We start from the raw sequence: 20726 nt of genomic DNA on the forward strand, positions 1-20726 counted from the left end.
TTAAAGCCTGATGTACTGGTTTGCACACAGGGATTTAGACCGCTAGAAAAACCTCAGCCATTTGCTGGAGCTCCTTTGAAATTATCAACGCCACTTTGCAGCCCTGTTAAATGAAATTGCTGACTACATCTGGCAGCACAACGTCAGGCCAGACGTTGCAGTGCTGGAAGGCACAAGGGGCCACAGGACCTTTGGGATCTCTTGGCTCTCAGCTGTGTGGGTGGAAAACACACCCTGCCCAACTGGGAGCTCCTCACCCTGACCTGTGGTTCATATAGAAGGGATAAAGTCAACACCTGCCCATCCTACCATGCTCCCTCCTGTCTTGATTCCAATGGCAAAGGAGGCATCACTGGACTGAAGTGTTGGTGTTGCAGAGGATGCAGTCACTGCGGGCTGCACCTCTTCATAAAGGTTGATATGGCTGCAGTCTGCTCCTTTTCATGCAAATTGGTGACAACCTTCAGACTCCTGGCATGGTCCTGAAGTGCCCCTCTGTGCCAAAACACAGTCTTCAGCTGCTATGGGCCAAGGATGAAAGCTCAGACCTGCATGCATGAGCTGGGCCACACGGGATGTGGAAGCACAACTTCAGCAGGCTCCCTCAGTCTCAGCTCCACTGTTCTCCACAATTTTCTCAGGACCATCACATTTTTGAGCCCAGGGCAGAGGACTTTACTCTCACAAAGGACTTTACTATCACACACAGAGGAAGATCTCCATCCAGGAATGGGTTCCTAGATCAAGAAATCCCTTTTTTCATGGGCCCCAAATAAGCCCATGGAGGGCTGCTCACTCACAGTGGGCACACAGACTCATAATACATCCCCTTCTAGGAATGTCTCCAGTCCCCAGGGCTGCCTGGCACTGCCACACTGATATCCCACTTGCGCTGGGTGTCACTGTCAAAGTGACAGCTTTAAGGTTAAAAACCCTCTCTGAATGCTCAACCCCTTCATCTTTATGGGGAAGACAATGGGAAAGAGCTCGTAATCCTTGCATCTCCAGGAACTGCGCAGTTGGGAATCCCAGTCCTGCTTTCCACAGGTTTGTGTCAGATCCAGTTTATCTTTCCAAGGAGCCACCAGCTCACCAAGATCTCGGCTCTCAGAGGCAGCTATGATGGCAAGGGCCCTGCTCCCACTCTGCAGAGCCACAGGGAAGGGATAAGAATGGATCACTAATGCACAGTGCTGTGCTCAACTAAGGTCTCAAAAGAGCGATGACCACCAGGGCTGGCAAGCCTTACCTCTGGGAATGCATTAGATTGCTCCCAAGCAAGGGTGCTGCCCAGCCACGTGGGGCCAGAGCAGGGACCTGAGACTTGAGTTTTTCTCCAGCCCAATGTTATTCTTAGTGGGTGAATGAGCTCAGGCTGGGGCTGGGATGGGGCAGAGGAGAGGGGAGATACCTCACAGCCAATGTCCAAGCCGGCCTGACAGTCCACATTCCTGAGACATGCAGTCTGATACACCACTGGCTCTGAAAGCACAGCTTATGACAAGACACATAATATTAATGTCATCCAGAGTCTGGCTAAGAGAAGAATGGAAAGAATTCCTGAATGAATGCAGACAGCCCCTCTGCTGATGGGAAAGTCTCCAGCCTGACACATCAGGCCAGCACCGCCCGTTATTGGACTGCCTTTCCCACTGGAAGGAGGAAGCAGGAATGAAAGGCACTTTTCCTCATCATTAAAAGTTTATGCAAGTGATTTATGGGTCAGAAAAATTAGCAAGTGCATTGCTGAGTGCTCCATACGGCAGCGTGTGTTACATGGCTGCTGACCAGAAATTCCAAGACCGATTAGGTGGAAGCAAAGGGCAGCATGATGGAAAGTTAAAGATGCTTTTTGTCGATTTAATTAATTAGCCAGGTCTTTTCTCTATCCCCTGCAGCCTTTATTAATGCAATGTCGAAGTGAAGAAATATTAATAATTCAGACAACACATTAATATTAACACAACACCTGCAAAATGCAAGTGTAAGTCCATTAGGTAAACATGATCTTAAGCCATTGAGGCAGAAATAATATTCTGACATTTCCTAGCACAAGTATCCTGCAGAAATACTGTCCATCACTTATGCTCCATTATAAGCCGTGGCCCCTGGTAGATGGGGGACTCTTCACCTGTTACTAGTCCCTGAAATCATGAGAAAAACTTACATTTCCATTAAGACATTTACCTGCTCCATATGGAAAGTGTCTTACTGAAGCCATGTCATGAACCAGAAAGATCAAAAGGGATTTTTAAAAGGATTTTATCTCTGTGCCAGCAAGGGATAGAGATAAAACCTGAACCTGATAGCTTGTAAATATTAACCTACAATTGGGAATGCTCCAGAACATCAGCTTTCTATTATGGTAGTTTCATCTGAGACAAGTTTTCATTAAGGGAAAAACAAACTGCTAAATCACCTAGAGAAGTGACAGTGCTGCAGGGAGTCACAGACTGCTAGAACCAGCCTTCCTGTTCCACATTCCCCATCAGCTAATGTTCTCCCAGATATTTCTGCTGAGAAGACATTCACACCCTGTCTGTATTACACTCCTTCAACCTCTGGATTTACTTTTTCCCAGTTTATCTGGCATTAAGGAGTTGCTTACTTCCAAAGGAAGTGACAATCTGATGGACAAAGGGGAAATAAAGAATACTGGATGAACATTTCAGACTAGAAGCATACTCTGAGATGGTCAATGACTGGGAGAGCATACATCTACCAACCAGGATGTGACCCAGGGACAAACAAGAAGGAATCTGCAAAAACTCAGGAAGAGATGAACAACAAAAGATAACAAAAAAAAAAGTTTAAAATACCAAAACCATGGAAAGTAATCTACATAATCTGGCAGCCAAAGGCAGCGGTGGCATGACAACTCAACATAAACCCCTGATGTTCATGAAGTGGAAGTCAGGAAGTGACTTACTAAGTAATGCCCTCTTCTGCTGCAAGTCCCTGGTCCAAGCAATGCAGAGTAACTTCAAAGTTGGGTTAGGCTGGTCTTTTCCAGTTGAGTTCTAGCTATCTCTAACTTCATCTTTCTCACAGCCTCTCTGGGTGCGTCTTCTAGCTCTCAACCATGCTTGCAAGTGTTGTTTTGGCTCATGGGAAGAGACCTCCAGGAGAACCAATCACTCAGACTGGCCAGCCTTCAGCAAGGGCCTTGCCAGAGGAGGACTGCTCAGGAGAAACTGGCTGCAGATCAAATGACCACTGGGACCACTGGTTCTGAGAGGATCTGTGTCAGAAAAACACATGTAATGTAGCCAGTTCCCAAGGTCCCCAGCAGACAAAACCCAAAGGCAGCTGCTCTCTGGCCATGGGATGCTCAGCTGGGGGTGCTGCTTTCCAGGCAGGATGGTTCAGGACTCACACCACTGCCCAGCACTGCTCTGGTTCAACCTCAGACCTGCAGTTGTAGCACTGAGTGTGGGCAGGTTAAGGAGAACAGTTGTATCAATACAGAGTGAGGGATCCAGCTGGCTCTGGCTGTATTATTCTTGGTCTGAAACAACTGCAAAGCAATCATGAACCTTCTGGTCACCACGACTTTCAAAGACATGAAAACCTGAGGGGAAGGGAAGCAAGGTACAGGGGACACTGATAGCAGATTGGGGCTAAAACAACCAATAAAAGATGGCAGGGAAATGAAAGGGAAATGGGCAACACAGAATTTGGGGGTGATGTTTTTTAAATATGCTACTGGAATACTCTGGATAACTTCTGTTTTCAAGCAGACTCTTGGCAGATTAAAATGTCCCAGAAGGTTTTATATCCAGCTCCTACGATCTTAAACTAAATATTAGGTGAGAAAAACATGCTTCTAAGGAAAAGTCAAACATAGCCCTGAGTGAAAAACAATAACCAGGAGAATGAACATATTGGGTTTGTTGAATATACAACCAACATCAGTTTTCTTGCCCAAAAAATAAAGCCAAGGGAATAAAATGCAGAGATGAGCAGAATGGAAAAGCTGCAGGAAATTTAGGCAGTCTCCCCCCACCCCACATATTTCCCCAGGCAGGACTCTCACCCTGCCTGGCCTCAGCCAGCAGGCTTGGAGCTTTGCCTTGAATTCTTAAGAGAGCCTTCCCCTTCTGCAGCAGGACAGGCTCAAGGCACTGGGTCTTTTCCATCTGTAACTTCTCTCCCTTGACTTTTATGTGCATTGATTCAAAAGCTGTTTGATTTACTGGTGCAGGGGCTGTGAAGAGTCTAGTTTGGTCTAAGGACAGCCTGAGGTTAAAGGCAGCAATGCAATTTCACCACCCTGTCCATTACAAGAAAATGTGCAGATCTGGATTTATAGTCACGTTCCAGTGAGCCCACACATCATGGCAGGCTGAAATTAGCCTCATTTACACAATGGGATTGAGGAAAAACAGATAAACATCCCACTGGAGCTGGACACCCTGCGGAGAAAGCCGAGCAGCATGGGAGTGGGTGCTGAACAGCACTTTGGAGGGTATGTGGCTGTGGGTGACACAGAGATGTTTGTCTCTAGATGGAGCTACTGCCAGCCAGATGGCAGATGAGGATAGATGAGGCAGTTTCAATGAGACCATAACAGGAGAGGATGAGTGACATGGGACCTATCACTGTAAGCAAGGGAGAATCGTATCCTTCAAGTCCAGATATGGATATGGTGACTCTCCAGGGCTGCAGTGTAAGCAAGGACTTTATTTGTGCCCCAGTTCCTCTACTGAGATTGTATACAAGTGAGAACAAGCTCTCTTGATGCCAAAGCCTGCAATACCTCACATGCTGCAGGGTGAATTTAGCAAATACCTCCATCCCTGATTGTCACAGTCACAACCTGGTTACTCCAGCTAGCTCCTCCACTGACATTTATGGATCCCTCAGGTACATCTAAGAACAGAGAAACCAAAGCTAGATCCGTGATAATATCCTGAAAGTGCCCCTTTGGGCCAGGATTTTACCAGATGAAGGGAAGCTTAGTTAAAATTAAGACCCAGGTGTGATGAAGAACTCTTGCAATGTTACCTTCCAACTCTTCCAGAGTTCAGCAGAACAGATCTTGAAAAAATCCACCACTGCCAGAAAGCAGACACACAGATCTGTCAGCACATTTGTGCTGCTGAAACCTACAGATCTCCGCACTGGATCATGGCAAGATTTGCAACATTGTCATCTTGCAAAGCCTTGGCAGTGCCTTTTAATCCTTGGAAAAGGAGCACTTCAGGCACCAGTTCTTGACTTTGCATTTGAATGTTACAAAGCCAAAACAACTCTCTTGGAGCACAGGGCATATCCTAAGATGCCCTGGAGCTTTCTTGTTCTACAGACACTGAGTAGCAATCTCCAAATGACAAAAAAGAAATAAAACCATATATCCTCATGCTTTGCTCCAATCCAAGCCTGACAGATACCTGGCTATGAGTGCTGTGTGTCTCAGACTACTTAACCCGTGAATAAACAGGGGAAATGTACATTTAGAAGAAGCCTGGTTTTATCCCTTCCCCCTTCAAATCTAGTTTAAAGCTCTTCCAATGAGCCCTACCAACTCTTGGGCAAAAATCCTTTTTCCCCTTTGAGACACATGTACCCTGTCTGTCACCAGCAGGCCTAGTGTTGTGCAAAGCAACCTATGAGTAAAAAAAACCCAAATTCTTCAGTGACCCGAGGCCTGGAGCCAGGTATTGACCTGCTGGTTCTGACTGTTTCTTGCCTTATCATTTCCTGTAACTGGAAAAATAGGAAGGACATTGCCTGTTCTCCTGATCCCTTAGTCATCCCAAAGCATTGAAGTATCTCTTGAATGTTCTTGGACTTCCTGTTGCACCATCATTGCTGCCTACCTGAAAAATCAATAATGGATAGTATCTGAGGGCCATAATAGGGTGGAAGTTTTCACTTTTATAACCTGGCCCCAGGGAGGCAGCATACTTCCCTAAGGAGTGAGTCAAATCTATGTATTGGGACTTCAGGCTCTCTCCCAAGGGTTACTCAGTAACATCCAAGTAAAAGCTTTGGGAGCTCCCTCCAACTGATCAATCTGTTGAATTTGGACAGCTGAGAAGGACAGTGAAGCTCCATCAGATGTCCTTTACTGGCCAGTTTCAGCAGGGGACAAACCCACACAGAACCACTGCCTGCAGAAGCAATGAGACTGTGCCAAGAGGTGTTAAGAGAAAGGGGACACATAACAGTTAAAACAGGCAATCCAAGTACCTGGAAAAGGGCAGGGATTACAAGAATCTGGTAACCACTGCAGGGGATACAACAGCTTCTGTTACTGCCCACACTTCATGTGCTCACTTACTGCTGTCTGGACATGACAGACACCAGCAGCTTCTGTGGATGTTTGTGGGAGCATGTCCCTCCACAGCAAGAGAGGCACCAACCCCATTTCAGGCTTGCTCCATTATCACACCAAGACAGATCCCATATGGAAAGGAAACAGTCTGAGAGTGAAGCATGGATGGGCTGAACGTCAAAGCATGGGAAATACAGCTTAGGGTACGTGCAATTCAGGCATATTATACCCTCTTTTAAACTCACTCTCCCATTGTTATTTAACATCCTGCAGGTTTCAGCCAGAGACTCCCATCCGCGCCCCAAACTGGCCTGGGTATGGCTGGGAAGAAGAAAGGGAGCTTGAAATGAACTGTGGAAAGATTTAAGTGCTCTAACTGCTGCTTTCCAATACAATTTTCCACTTGGGGCAGAGGAAGGGAAGGAGGAAAGCCTGACAGTAGTTTAGAGCCAGTCACAATTGTGACAGGTTCTTCTTTTCCATTTCCAACCAGCTCACAGGCAGAAGGAGCACTTTAACTTCCATTAATTATGACAGTCTTATTCCAGCCCAGGGTTTCAGAGCAACAGTGGCAAACTCTTAGGACCTGTTAGGAGCAGGTCCTGCCTCAAATTGTGCTACACTGCTCAGTGCAGTAAAACTCTAAAATTAATGGAACCAAGAGCTACTGCAACTCTTCCTAGAGTACCTCAGTTTGCAGCTAAGGGCATCTCCTGTAGGCAGCACCAGTTCTGTCAGAGAAGAGGATCACACAAACAACTTCTTGCACTCCAGAATCTGAGAACAGGTTAACAGCCATTTAACAGATGGATCTCTTGCACACCCAAGCTGTACACACAGAAAAAAAAGGAGATTAACAGAGTAGTACATTACCTCTGTCTCCTCCCTGGCTACCAAAGACTCCTGCTGTAACTCTACCACCATGTGAAGTTTATGGCATTTATCAGTACTGATCACTGGATGTGCAGCTTCAAAGTGTGCATGTGGTGTTTAGGGAGATGCAGACAGTTCAAACACACAGTCCTGACACAACTGGGGCAAAACTACTGTGAAATATTGCTATGTGGTTTCTCCCACCTTTTGGCTCCATTACAAATTATCAATGAACATTTTTTTAAAAATAGCTGTAACTGAGATGTGCCTGCGCAGGGACTAAGCTGCCCTAGCTCAGCATTTCAGTCCATGCTGCCTTATGTCCCTTCCTGCTCTTCTGCTAACAGGGCTGATCCACCCTTAGCTGGTCTCCTTTGCTGAGACCCAGACCCAGTCCCTGCTTCCACCCACTCCCAGCACCTAGCTGGTACCATCCCTTCATGCTCACTGGTGACAAGATGTACCATTCTCCCTTCCCCAGTTGATACCAGACCTTTCCAGAAGTGCCCCCTCTGATATTCATGGCTTGCAAACCAGTCACAGGTATTTTTGGCACTGAGTAATGAAAGCAGGGACATGCTGCTGCTGCTGGATGCAGACCTGCTTCCCAGGGACTCCTCAGTCACCCAGCAGATGCTGATGAGCTATCTCGGAATTCAGGTACTTCATGGCTCTGAGTGAAAAATGAGCCCAGCCACAAGCGTTGTTTCCCTGCCTGCACCACTTGGAACAGCTGATGCCTCCAGCTGTGGCAAATTTACCAGACTGGAGCAGGTGAGAAGCAAGCCTATGTCTGCATGGACACATCCAAAAGGAGGAAGGAGGACTGACTACAAATTCAAATTTAGAGTGACTGGGACATACTGTGCCAGGATGCTGAGGTTCACACAGCAGTTCCACATTCAGTTCTGAGTCACTCAGGAACTAGCCTGGGGAGCAATTACTGATGCACAAAAGCTCTTGAGCTTCCACAAAAGAATGGAGTTTCTCATCAAAACCCCTTGAAATCTTTATCTTGCCCACTTAGGCCTGGGAGGATACTTCCTTCTACTTAGACAAGTGAAGCCTCAGCAGAGCATTTGGGATGCTGGAGAGGAAACATCCAGTGACGTGAATCAGGGGGGAGCAGCAGCCACTGCAGCACAGCAGCAGTGACAGCCCTGACAACATCACCCCATTCCTATGCCAGCACTTGGGACTGCAGGAACTACACTCCATTAGGAACAAGCTGTTCCGCTAATCCAGTTCGCCTGACTCCTCTGTTAAAAGATTTGCCTGAAACTGTGTAGGGCTTTGACTAGCCAAATGTACTTTGACATCTGACTTCAGTCCTCTAGCTGCCAGTGCATCACTCCCTGCAAGCCCAGCCTGGGCTACTGAGAGCCACAAGGCAAGAGGAAACCCCCAAACCACAGCCTGCTCCCAAGTCAGGTCTGCAGAACCAATGAGCTCCCCATACTTCAATCCTCCTCCCTGCATCTTTACACACAGATGAGCTTTTTATTCTAGAAACCTCACAGACTACTCTAAGACTGAAAGGGAATTACATTACAGCAAGCACAGGCCCAGTTGCTCATTTTGTATATGCTGACAGTCTCGTTTTGATGCTACTTTCTACGTTTAAGGTGTTAATGGGAACCTTGATGCATTTCAGAGGGAACGTGCACAGAGAGAAGACAGATGCACGAGTCTAAAACCTGGCTCCCAGATTTCATATCAAGTGCTGGATTTGTTTATATCCATATGATGCAATCTCCATAAAACCAATCAACCACCACCAAAAGGAGATGTTTCAATATCTGCACAGCCTTCACGCACTAGGCATTAGGTTTTCTTTTATAATGCAGAATAATATAATGGATTTCTTCCACAAGTTCCCAAATGTTGTTATTAAGTGTTGCTTCCCTAATAAAATATGCTGCAACATACAGCAGTACATGATGTGGCATTTACACAAGTCTTCTCTCCATATAGGACTTGCTGGCTTTTAAACAAATCTGTCTCTTCTATATACTACAGAAGCACAAGATGAGTAATTATGTTCTCTGCTTAATAATGTTTTTGCACTGGCCAATTTAACAGCTAATCTCCACAAACCTCTGAGACAGTCCCCCAGCAGCTACATTTGCATGTTGTAATCAAGTCTAGCTATTAAATCATACTTTGCAACAATAGCTGAGCTGTCAACAACAAGCAGCGGCTCTCGGCTCTCGCACTGGCACCATGCAGGTGAAAGCCCTGGATAAACACGCACAGAGCCTCACTGCTCTGTCAGCTAGGAGAGCATCCCTTTGCACTTTTGTGAGCTTGGAAATGGCTACACCCATGACAGACCTCAGGACAAGCATCCTTTGTTTCAGTCAGCTCTCTGGTCAGTCAGCTTGCAAGCTGTTTTCTCCCAGTCTGCCTGGGGCTCTCTGCAGTGATGCAAAGCCAAACTGGTTTGGCTATGGTGTGCTCCATCGTACTTCTCTGACTGCTTTTTATGGTGTCCTTAAAAATTGAGCATACTGGGTACAATAGAGAGATATATTCCTTTGTGGCAAAGGTCCTGCCTTGGCTCCGTGGGCAGAACAGCTTGTGCAGCCATGCTATGATCAGAGCCCTGCACCCTTCAGGGTTAACCACGCTCCTTGAAAATGCTCTGCTCAATTTGCTAGTTTCTTTGCTGTCCTTGATCACAGCGCAGCAAGATGTGGCTGAGAGAGAGGGCAGATCAGACCTAGCTCAGTTGTGTCCCTGTTAGTGTCATACAGTTTGGCTGTGGAACCCTGAATAGCTGGTGTGACACACAGCATTAAGAAAAGGTTTATCTTCCTCCACTGGCTTCGACCAGGGACTGATCCCCTGTTCTGCACTTCCCATTTGCCCTCCTAAAACCTCATCCCCAAAGAGACTCACATAAACTCCAGCTTAGTTCAGCACCATATTCCTGCCCCTGTACATTCACTGAAGCAATGTGCCCCTTCTCCTCTGCTTTCCCACAACCTCAGTTTTCTCTCAGTAACTGTAAATATCTGAGTGACCTGAGTGCATCTGTCAAAGAACAGCACCAAGGGGTAATTCCTCTGAATCCCCTGCAGCAAACATCATTGCTCTGGTCTAGGTTGTTACTGGTGCCAAAAATTCTTGCTCTGAAACAGATTCTGACTCTCTGCAAAATGGTGCAAATGTGCAATAAATAGCAGAGTCCTTTTGAATCCTGCATTTTGCAGTAGCCTTACCAGAGGCAGAGTTTCAACACAGCAATGTGGATCAGCCCCAGCCAAGCCACATCGATGATGTCTTTCTGTCCTAATGATTCTTCCCACATGTTAGCACAACATTTGTTTCTACCTTGCCCTGTTCTTCCCATTTATCCAGAAATCTGACAAGGTCTCCTTCTTTTTTAACATGGAAATACAGGGAAAGGAGAATTTCTAGCTGGAATTGGCTCACTCTGTGATAGTAGACAGATCAATCTAGATTCAATCTGTCTCACTAATTGTTGAAGGCTGGAGCTGACCTGGGGCTGGCCCGGCTGGGAGTGAGCATGTGAGCACCAGCAGCCTGCTCCCAGCTTCTGCTGCTTTATGCTGCAAACAAGTCACACCAGGCTTCTTTGTGCATGACAGACCCTGTCTGCTCCTGTTACCTGGACACTTGTGCCCAGCCACATGTCACCAGGCGGTGCCTGTCGGTCAGCAAGATTGCAAATGAGCACTGATCTTAAATAAAGCATGAAAAACTCATTAATGATAACTTCTCCTCACCTCACTTTAAGTCCTATTTTACCACAAAGTTCTTCCCAGGTGTACTTCCACAGGGGCTAAGCCAGTGTGGTCTTTCTTGAAAGTCAGGACAACTGCATGTCTAGCTGATCACTAAATTGTTTATATTGAGATGAGCAGGGTTTGCATCAACTCTTTTACTACATCAGACTGTTTAACCTGGACTGTCTCAGCAAAATGAGATTATGCCAGAGATGCAACATGTACAAGAGCTTTGCCAGGGCTGGTTTTCACCAACGGGGATGGTGTGATGAGCAGTTGAGATGTTGGTCTCCGCTCAGCTCAGTGGAGAAGGAAGGAAATATCTACGAGCAGCCCAGAGGCAGGCAAGAGCTCTGCTGTACAAGGCAAGAGTGAGCAGTGATCTGACCAGCAAGAGATGTACGGGAACACTTAATCACTGCTGTGTTCAAGTGTTGAAGTTACTGGAGGAGCTGAAGGGCAGAGAGCAAGGACAGTAGGAGGAAGTGGGGGATCCCACGTTGCTTAGCTCACCAGGCCAGTGCCCAGAGTAGTGCAGTTTCCTGCAGAAACAGGAAAGCCAGACAAAACCTGAGCCAGCCTAAAACCCAGGTAGGGCTCTGCACCTGCCTGTACCAGCCAAATACCATGTGCAGGTAATCGTGCCCACAGCAGCAGAGGTTTGCAGAAACTGAGAGTTGAGTGGCAATGATTAAAGTTCACTCTTCTCTGTTCCCTTCTGTTTGATGATGGCAAATGCTAATAAAAAAGTACCTGAGGATTCTTGCTCTTTTTTTGCTCTATGATGGTGGTGGAGCAGAAACAGATGATGTGACTTGCCAGAGACCACATGCAAGGAACAGACTCTGAGTTGAGAGCTGACCATGGAGCTCCTACCCCATGTGTGGTGAGCTGGTGAGGGGTCCAGTGGGACCAACAGAGAACAGGACATTTCCAGAGGCGGAAAAAGCTTGCAGAACATCTTGGCCAGTAATGATGTTGCTCATTTAAGAGTGCTGCTTTTCAGATGAGACAGGTGAAGGACACAAAATTTAAGATGTTCAAAGCTGATCTGAGGAATTTCAAACCAGTTTCCATTAAAATTAATGGAAACATTAATGCAAAGTACACTCAGATCCTCAAGCTGGCTCTTTCCAAGCAAGATCTTTCCATTAACTTGAAAGCAAGTTGTGCCCAAATCCTCTTATATCGCTGGGAACGTCTGAGACAGGCAAAGTCAGGTTACAAACCCATTAGGCTCCACACTGACTAATGCACGGCCAATTGAAAGAGGTGAAAGTCCTACACTGTAAGAGGAACCCAGCTTGGGGTGACCTTGAGTGAGGAGCCGAGCACACAAAACATGCGTGTGACTTGGAGTTCCTTTTTTTGATGGAGAAGAAGTAGGGAGGTGTGGAGAGAGTGGAATCCATTGCCAGACTGATGTAGCTGCTCTGAACTGTGGGAATAAAACATTGAAAAAGCAGCAGGACCAAGAACAATGCACAGCAGTAGCTGGAAAAATAGAACTGGGACCTTAGTTGCTCAGGAGAGGGCAAGAAGAGATAGTTCCACTCTCACCCTCTAATTTGTGAGGACATAATTTCAATAAGGACCATGGAATGCCCAGCTCAGCAGAGTATATGGAGAGAGGAGTGGTGTTAGTGCAAAACTGGTCTTTTACATCAACACAGAGCAATGTGTCAGGGATTTAAGACTGGGAAGATTATTTCATCAGCTGATGCCCTGTGCCTGGAGGCCTTCAGGTAGCTAGTACTCTTTTAAAAAAGACTTGCAGGATCTAAAACACATTCCAGAAGCACATTTGTCCTTGAAAGAGAATTCCCTGTTCTTCTCTTGGCCCAATTTCCCAGTTAATCTTTCTTGCTTTTCAAATGCATGTTTTATTTCTAATCTGAGTGCTTCAGCTTTCAGCCAGTAGCTCTTTATGATAGAGCAATCCCAGCTGGCTGACAATCCACCAGGTTACTGCAGCTCACACTGCCGATGCCCTGGGGGACCGAGGTACTTAGTGCTGCACAGACCACAGAGGTCCTGCCTGTGGTAAACCAAAACCATGGCTCCCTCATCACAGCCAGCTCCAAGTACTCAGGATTCCCTTCATCACCTTCAGTCTTACCCCACTGTCTGTCCCTGCAAGCAACTCTCCATCCTTAGTTTGTACCCAAAGCATCTCCTGACAAAGCAAAAGAAGGTGGCAAATCCTCTCACCCACTGTCCCAACATTCTCTGCTTCTAACATCCCAGTGTGGTCAGCTAAACCTGCTACTGGCAGAGAAGTCACTCTGCGCTATGCCTATACATTCAACAACAGAGATGAAGCCAAAACAAAGACTCCTTTTCCCTATTTGCTAAGAAAAATATATGCCTAGAAATCCTTCTGCAAGAGGGATAGCTAGGGGGGGTCTAGTGATTTTTATAGTCAGATCCCAGCCCAGGAGAGGGCCTTCCTTGACACAAAATCAATTCAGCATCTTGGGTTCAGGATGAAGTTGAGAGGTGATTCTTGTGGAGGGACAATTATTCATTCTTTCTCACATTGGATCTGTCCTCTTCCATGTTCATAAGGGCTAATCACAGACTCATCTAATTCAGGGCTGCTAAGAAACCATATCCACAGGTTAGCAATTCTAGTCCAGATATAGCTCACTGCCTTGAGCATTAGTCAGACACATATAGGCCAGAGAAATGATGCCAAAATGCTGAGGGCTTTCTAACATATTGTTAAGCAAATGGATATGTAAACAGATCTCTGGGATGACGCATGGAGACAGCATCTTTGACTCAATTATAACTGCAGCTGATTTTCTCACCTACCTGACTGCCACCAAATACCCAGAGCCCAACACTGACACAAGGAGGTTTTACAGCTCTTTCCCAAGCAAACACTGAAACAAATAAGATGACAAACTCCTTTGATTCAGTCTAGGGAGAGAAGTACCACACTCACCACGATTTAAGACCCCAGTCCTTCCTACCTCTTGTGGGTGGGAGCACACACTGACCTCTCTGGAACCCTGCTGAGGATTTAAAGGGAGCTACTGGTCACTGTGGGATACAGTGTAAGTCACCAAAGAAAGCTTCAAACATTTGTTTGGAAGGGATAAGGTTATCTTCAAATCCCATCTGCCTGCTCAAGGAGAAAGCAGGTTTCCTGATCACCTTTTTCATTTGAATCCCCCTCATTGCACTGATACTCCAAGGATTTGGCAGTTACTATTTCTACAGCTCTGATGGACTGGAAACCTACTATTAAGCAGCAGGATGGCAGGAGGCAACAGGTCTGTGTCAAGAAAAGCAGCTATATACCTGGGCAGAGACTTTTGCAATAGTTCTTTTACCCCAGCTAGGAGTGGCCATATGGGCCCCCCTGGAAGGAAAGAACAACTCTCTACTCCTCAGAGTCTCAAGTGACAAAGGCTGTTTTGCAGCTTATGTCCCAATGGCCTTTGGAGGTGCAAGACAGAAAACCAAGCTCATGCCTTATGGCAGGAAAAGATTACATATCTTTCGAAGTTTTAAAGGTCGACCTCCAGACTTATTCTCCTGGACAATTTACCCTTCACTGAACCAATGCCAAAACCAGGAGGACTGGTTTATCTCTGTGCACAGTGACAGAATAATTCACCAGCTTTGCTAGCCAACTCCAATGCTTACCCTCTGGCAGGTGAAAGGTGCACTTGGCAGGTGAAGGGAGTACCTGTGTAAAGTTTAGTGTCAACAGTGAAACAAAAAACAACACATGGTATCAAAAGAAAAATTCCAATGTACTATCTTATATTTTGTTGTTTTTTTTCTCTGGTAATTGCATTGATTTTATTTTGTTCTGAAATCTCAACAAAGCATTTCACAAGTTTCAGGTGAATAACTACTGGAAGAAAGCACCTGTCCAAGCCTGTGATGTCAAGGGACATGTATATGCATTTCCCCCATGAAATTCCAGTTTACCAGACAAGATAAGCAGGAGAAGATGCCACTTTCAGAGACTTCCCTAGCCTTGCAGGTTGGAGTGGGGCAGAGCATGATCACTGGGAAATCAGACACCATCAGGGGAGTTCCTTTACACCAACAGAAGCAGTGCTGCTTTACTGGGGTGTGTACCATGAAACAGCCATGTAATAAGACAGGTCAGGCAGCCAGGGACTGTGCAAGCTGTGCAGCAGCTCCGTGTGCAAACAACTCACTCTGCAAACTTCAATTTCTCAAAAGGAACAAAACACCTTACGGTAAACCTGCCAGCTCATTGCAGAACAACCAGGTCCATTCCAAAGTCCAACACATGAGCTGTACACCTGGGAGGTATCACTAAAAACAAATCAGCAGCTGTGTCAGCTGCTTTACATATTTTCTTTCTAGCCAGTCAACAGCTTATCTAGCAAAAAAAGAATAAACTCCAAACAATTCTGCTTTGCTCTTTTTCAGAAAAACAAATCCTCCCAAACCTCCACCCAAACTCTGTTTACACCAAAACTGCTGCAGTTCTGAATGGAAGCAATAAATGGAGTGAGCTAATGTATTACTGACAAATAACCCATTCAAACAATTCCAGCATAATTATAGGTTAGCTCTCTTGATGTAACATTGGGTACATCACTGCAGATATTACATTCACCTTCTGGAAAGATTGTACAGAGGAGCTCGGTTGGTAACCCAAACAGAATTATGTATCATGAGCCTGCCAGCATCAGGAGTGCATGCACCCTGGCATTTGAAGTCCTGGTGTCTTAAGCGATAATCCAATGCACCAGACATCACTGATCTCTGTATAAAAGGGGGCACCACTTTTCCTTTCAACTGGAGCTGTTTTTCACTTCTCATTCTGAAGAGTTGTGTGGTGCTGCCCGCAAGTGGCTACACTGCACAGCAGCTCAATCTGCAGCACTCTGGGTCCCCAGAGAGAAAAAGTGATCAATACTCCAATGCTGCTTTTCTAAGAGGTCTCTAAATGCTTCCATGCAAGATGCTGCTCCTCTGGGTTTTGAAATTACTCTAAAGAGAACATGAAAGCACCCACGACAAATTCATAATCCTGACAAAAACTGCAGCTGCAGCACAGAATTAAAATGAAATTCACTGATGAGCTGCAAGCTGGTCTATCAGCAAAGGTGGAATCTGGGATGGGGGGAAGGGACCTCAAAAACAGACCAAAACCTGGACACTGAGGGAGCAGGAAAACCATATTAGAGAAGTACCAGCTGGGGACAAGAAAGTGTCATGCTTGACAGGGATCTACACCTCCCTGGTGGGTCTGGGATGGCAGAGACCCTGAGCACTGCATCATCTGAGAAAGGTGGCAGTAATCAGAGAATCTTGGGAGGGAAGACAAAGGCATTTGAAGGATCAGACTTGCTGTGGGCAGCTGGGCAGAGCCTAGCTCCCTAAGGTCTCAGAGAAGCATCTGGATAGTGATGGTGAATGTAGAGAACAGATTGCGTTTTCTATTTCTTGGATACAGCCAAAAGACACTGGACTTCTTGCAATTAATTTCTTCCAGGGGGATCTCAAATTTGCTTTGGCTATTCCTGCACACAGGCTGGAAGAAGCCTTTCATGCTGAGCTGTAACCTTTATGGATCTCATCCTTCCTGTGCCTGGCAGCTCACAGGAGCAGCACCAGTCATGCTGGGCAGGCTGGCTTCAGAGTGGGCAGCTGGCCCTTCCTCAGCACAGCCTGTATCACATTCCTGGAGCAGGGATTTGGTGAGTAGATGTTGTAAGACAGGATTCGTGAGCCATGGTGGATGTGAATGAACTTGATGGCCTTTTACTGCCTGGCTGGGTTTTGCAATTGGTCTTGTGCAGGATCAGAGAAATACAGCCTGTGTCAAGCAGCAGTGAAAGTCAGTCCCACTGTCAACACCTGACATGTGCCGTGTCAGCACCTGACAGGACATCTGGCAGGGCTGTCCCCTCCTTGATGTCACTGCTCTAGGGCCATATGAATGTTGACAGAATGCTCCTGCTCCAAGTGTCACCCAGCACCCATCACCATCTGTCTCTGTGTCACAGCACAGTGCTCCCTCGCAGGACAGTGTCCGACAGAGCTCAGGGCACCAGCCTGGGGCTCTGGCCATTACTGACTGATCTTTAGGGAGAATTTGGGCAACATGACTTAAAAATGAGAAAGCACACTGCTTGCTTCTGTCTGGTCAAGCCATTTCCTCTGGGGCCAGGAAGAACTGACAGGGTGGGAAGGACTGGTACCCAGGGGCTGAAAATGCCTAGGTCTGAGCAGGAGGAAGAGAAGTGATCTCCCCTGGTCTCACCCCTGTGACTGCCCCGCTCCTCTATTCAGCTCCAAGTTGCCACTGCTGCTATCAAGTGCTGCTGGATATCTATCTATTATAGCAGGGGTTGGAAGAACAGGGCAAGCAGCTGGCTGCTCAGAACCTCTTTTGCTCTCAATCCAAGGCTTCCAAGACTTCCAAGGTTCCACTGAGTCCAGTCCACCCAAAGTGCTTGGTACCCAGGGTGCAAGAGTGGAGTGGGCAAGTGCTGTGCCCATGAATGTTCCTGCAGACAGGCAGGCAGGCAGGCAACAGAAAGCTGTCAGGAGCAGCAACATTTCCTTGGAAAGGTTTTATCATTTTAAAGGGGACAAATTCCAATTGATTGCTCTTGTAAGAGCCTGTATGGTACTTGCACTTCTAGCCTGAGCAATAGAAATTTTAATTGCTCTGGTAATTACACTTTCAGCAATGCTGCAGTCCTTTGTTCTCCAAGTGGGAGACCAATATCCGCTGTTCTCCGGTGGCCCCGTCTGGCTGCAGCTTGGAACAGCATTTGCCACTTGGAGGGGAAGGGACATTCCTTCAGTGACCAAGGTGACACCAAGCCTTGACATGCACAGCCTGGCTCACACAGGTCTCTGGGTCACCGGGTGCACTCCACAGGTCAGAATGGGTTTCTGCTTGCCAGAATCACCTCAGCTTCCTCCTGTCAAAGCTGCTGCTCAAGAGCTTCTCACACTTGCACACCTGCTGTAAGTCTTTACCTGGAGCAGGTCCCAGGTCTGATGCTTTGCTGAGGGCTGGGATCTGGGACACACATTTCCAGTCTTTCCCATGCATGAGCTTGGAGTGTGTCACCAGTATTTCTTCTCTGGGGTAGAAATGGTTCCCAAATACAATGTAGACACAAGGTTATGTTGCTTTAGCGTCTGGCTACATCTTTAGGAGGCAGAAGAGCTGTTACCCACTGAGTCCTGATGGGTACTGTCAAAGCCTGACTACTCTTGGGAGAACACAAGCCCTATAAGCAACCCTGTAAGGTTACTTGTAAGGAAAAGCTCTCAGGACAAGTGCCATGTTACTGTGTGGACATCAGATTAACCCCATGACAGACCCAGTGCTTGAGAAGAACAGTCTCCACTTGGCTGAGCAGGAGCCATGTCTGGTGCTTCCCAACACTATTCAAGTTTAAAGTTCTTGTTGCTAACAAAGCTGCAGCACACATGAGCTCCTCCAAGATCACCCAGGGTACAACCAGAAGCAATCACATGTTCAGCTCAAGGGAATTTTACCTGCAAGAATGCGTTACAGACCTTCACGCTTCAGTTCACCAGCCAAGGACTGTCAGAAATGCTGGGCTGCACACACTGGGTTTAGGGGAAGAAGTGTGTGTGCAAACCTAGCAAGGCTCTCCCTGGGAAATGAGATTCTGCTCTCCCCAGGTTGGTCAAGCAAGCTATGAAATACAAAGTACAGGGGTCTGCATGGAGATGTAATTGCAGTTTGTATCTGTCAAGCACACACAAAGTCTGGATGTACTTGCAATTGCACTCATCCTGCCCACAATGCATTTTTAAAAGCCATGATCCTGGCTGGCATGGCCAAGGGTGGTTCAGCTCCCATGCTTGCCAGAAACACAGGACAGAGCCATACATCTCTCAATCAACAGCTGCTAACATGACACAGCTAATTTGTCACACACTGGGCCTCTCACACCAACAGCAAGGTTTCCAAGAGGAATTGCTACTGGCCACTTAAACAAAACAGCTCTACTCATGTCCCTGGAGTTTCCTCAAACAATGGCAGAAAACACCCACTGGAGCCTGGGGAGAGGAGAGTCTGTGGCAGAAAAATCACAGCTGCTGATTTTTGAGATATACACCACACAATTAGAAACACTGGTCTATAAACATCCTTAACAAAGCCCAGCAGGTCTGGGGGGTTTCTTTTCCTTGCTGTCCATTGTGTACCACTGCCTTTAAAACCCTCAAAAACAAATGCTCTTCCCTTGTTGATTTTATGCTTTGGCACTGAAGTGCACGTTGCCCTGTGAGCTTGGTGGTGCTGGAGGTACCAATTCTGCTCATACAAGGCTCTAGGGCTGGGATACTTGGGATAGGACCATGTACCACATGCTAATCATCCACCCACAGGCAGGAAGGAGTCTGCCACGAACGATCTCCCTTCTTGTTTAAATATTAAGATTTCTCAGCTAAGACACTGCTCTGTGAACTTGCAGATGTCCCTCTTCCTTGCTGGGACTGCCCTTGTTGGTGCTTCTGAGCAGCTCTAATTACAGACTGTTCTGTTCATTGACAATTTCACATACTCTCATTTTTTTAGGTTAACATGAATAACTGGCAAGAAGCAGAACTACATGGGTGGAGTAACAGGCCATGGATTTATGACATGCTGGTATTCAGGGTGAACACAGAAATATCCTGAACTCTGCTGCTGCTGTCAATTTGATAATGAGAATGTGATTTGAAATAAAAACATCTTGGGTGCCAATTCACTACAGCAGCTAGTAAAAATAGGCAGAATACCTAGAAATAGAGGACTCTGTGCTCCGAACACATCCAAAGCTTGAATATCATACAGTACCTTACAAAAACAGAGCACATGGCTGCACTGGGGCTACGGTACGACAAAGGCCACGCAGTGAACCCAGGTATGAGCTTTAGCAGAGAGAATGGGGCACTGTGTGGGTCTAGCAAAGCACAAGTGGGGGCTCTGCTTTCAAGCGCTCTGCAGCTTTTGGGTGCCTTCCCCCAGGCCATGCTCCCAGAGTCACCCCAGCACCAACAGAGTGTAAATTGTAAACACACCTGGGCAAAGCCTGGGTGAGCTCTGTCAGAGCCTGAGGCTCCCAAGAGCAGGCTTTTTAGACAAATAAAAGCAGCTTTTAAAAGCTAGAGAAGAAAACAAAGGGCGCTGAAGGGCCTTATGCATTTTGAAGAATCTGGCCTTTACAGGAGCTGTTCCCAGTTTCGGGTTAAGCCGAAGGCCTTCTTTAATCTACTTTTAAGTGGTGCAAGCAGTTGTGATCCCTTTGCCAGAAGGAAGGGCAGTCTCTTTTCACTGCACCTTCCTGTGTTTGCTGTGCGGAACCTTCCACAGGACTTACCTGTTGCTGTCCCGGTACTGATAGATATAACAGCCCTGAGGCATCCCACTCTCCTGGTCCAAGGTAAACGAGAGCTTCATCTGCACAGAGGAGAAGAGGTGTGGGACAATGAAAAGAGAGAGCGAGGGGGGAAAAAAAAGAAAAGCAACATTTTAGTCTCTCAGTCATTACAGCAACTTCAAGCAAGGCTTGTGGGAGAAAGCTTAACTCACCAAGGCTGACACGCAAACACCATGGCCTGGAACATACTGTGGGGTTCCAAACCTCAGGGAAAAGTCACATGCATTGCAGAAACCTCTTGCTTTTTCCACCCTTTGTTACTATAAAGTGTTCGTGGTTCCTCTGCAATGCACGGGTCGTAACAGCTCACCCCTCCAAACCCACCCACACACACCACCCTTCACCAAAGCCACTGCGGTTCCCCTCAGATACTAAAGAAATGAGTTTCTCCATCAGCAGCTGTAG

At 46.7% G+C, this 20726-nt stretch overlaps 1 protein-coding gene across 1 annotated transcript in view; it reads right to left on the bottom strand.

The window, feature by feature from the left end:
- DIS3L2 (DIS3 like 3'-5' exoribonuclease 2) overlaps positions 1-20726 on the bottom strand; it is a 183260-nt gene that overhangs the window by 17001 nt on the left and 145533 nt on the right. Inside the window, exon 15 of the mRNA XM_062498823.1 lies at positions 20262-20341. Coding sequence (XP_062354807.1) covers positions 20262-20341 — 80 coding nt within the window. The remainder of the gene's footprint in view (positions 1-20261; positions 20342-20726) is intronic.

The sequence above is a fragment of the Cinclus cinclus genome, chromosome 10 (assembly GCF_963662255.1).
Source record: "Cinclus cinclus chromosome 10, bCinCin1.1, whole genome shotgun sequence".
In the NCBI taxonomy this organism is placed as follows: domain Eukaryota; kingdom Metazoa; phylum Chordata; class Aves; order Passeriformes; family Cinclidae; genus Cinclus; species Cinclus cinclus.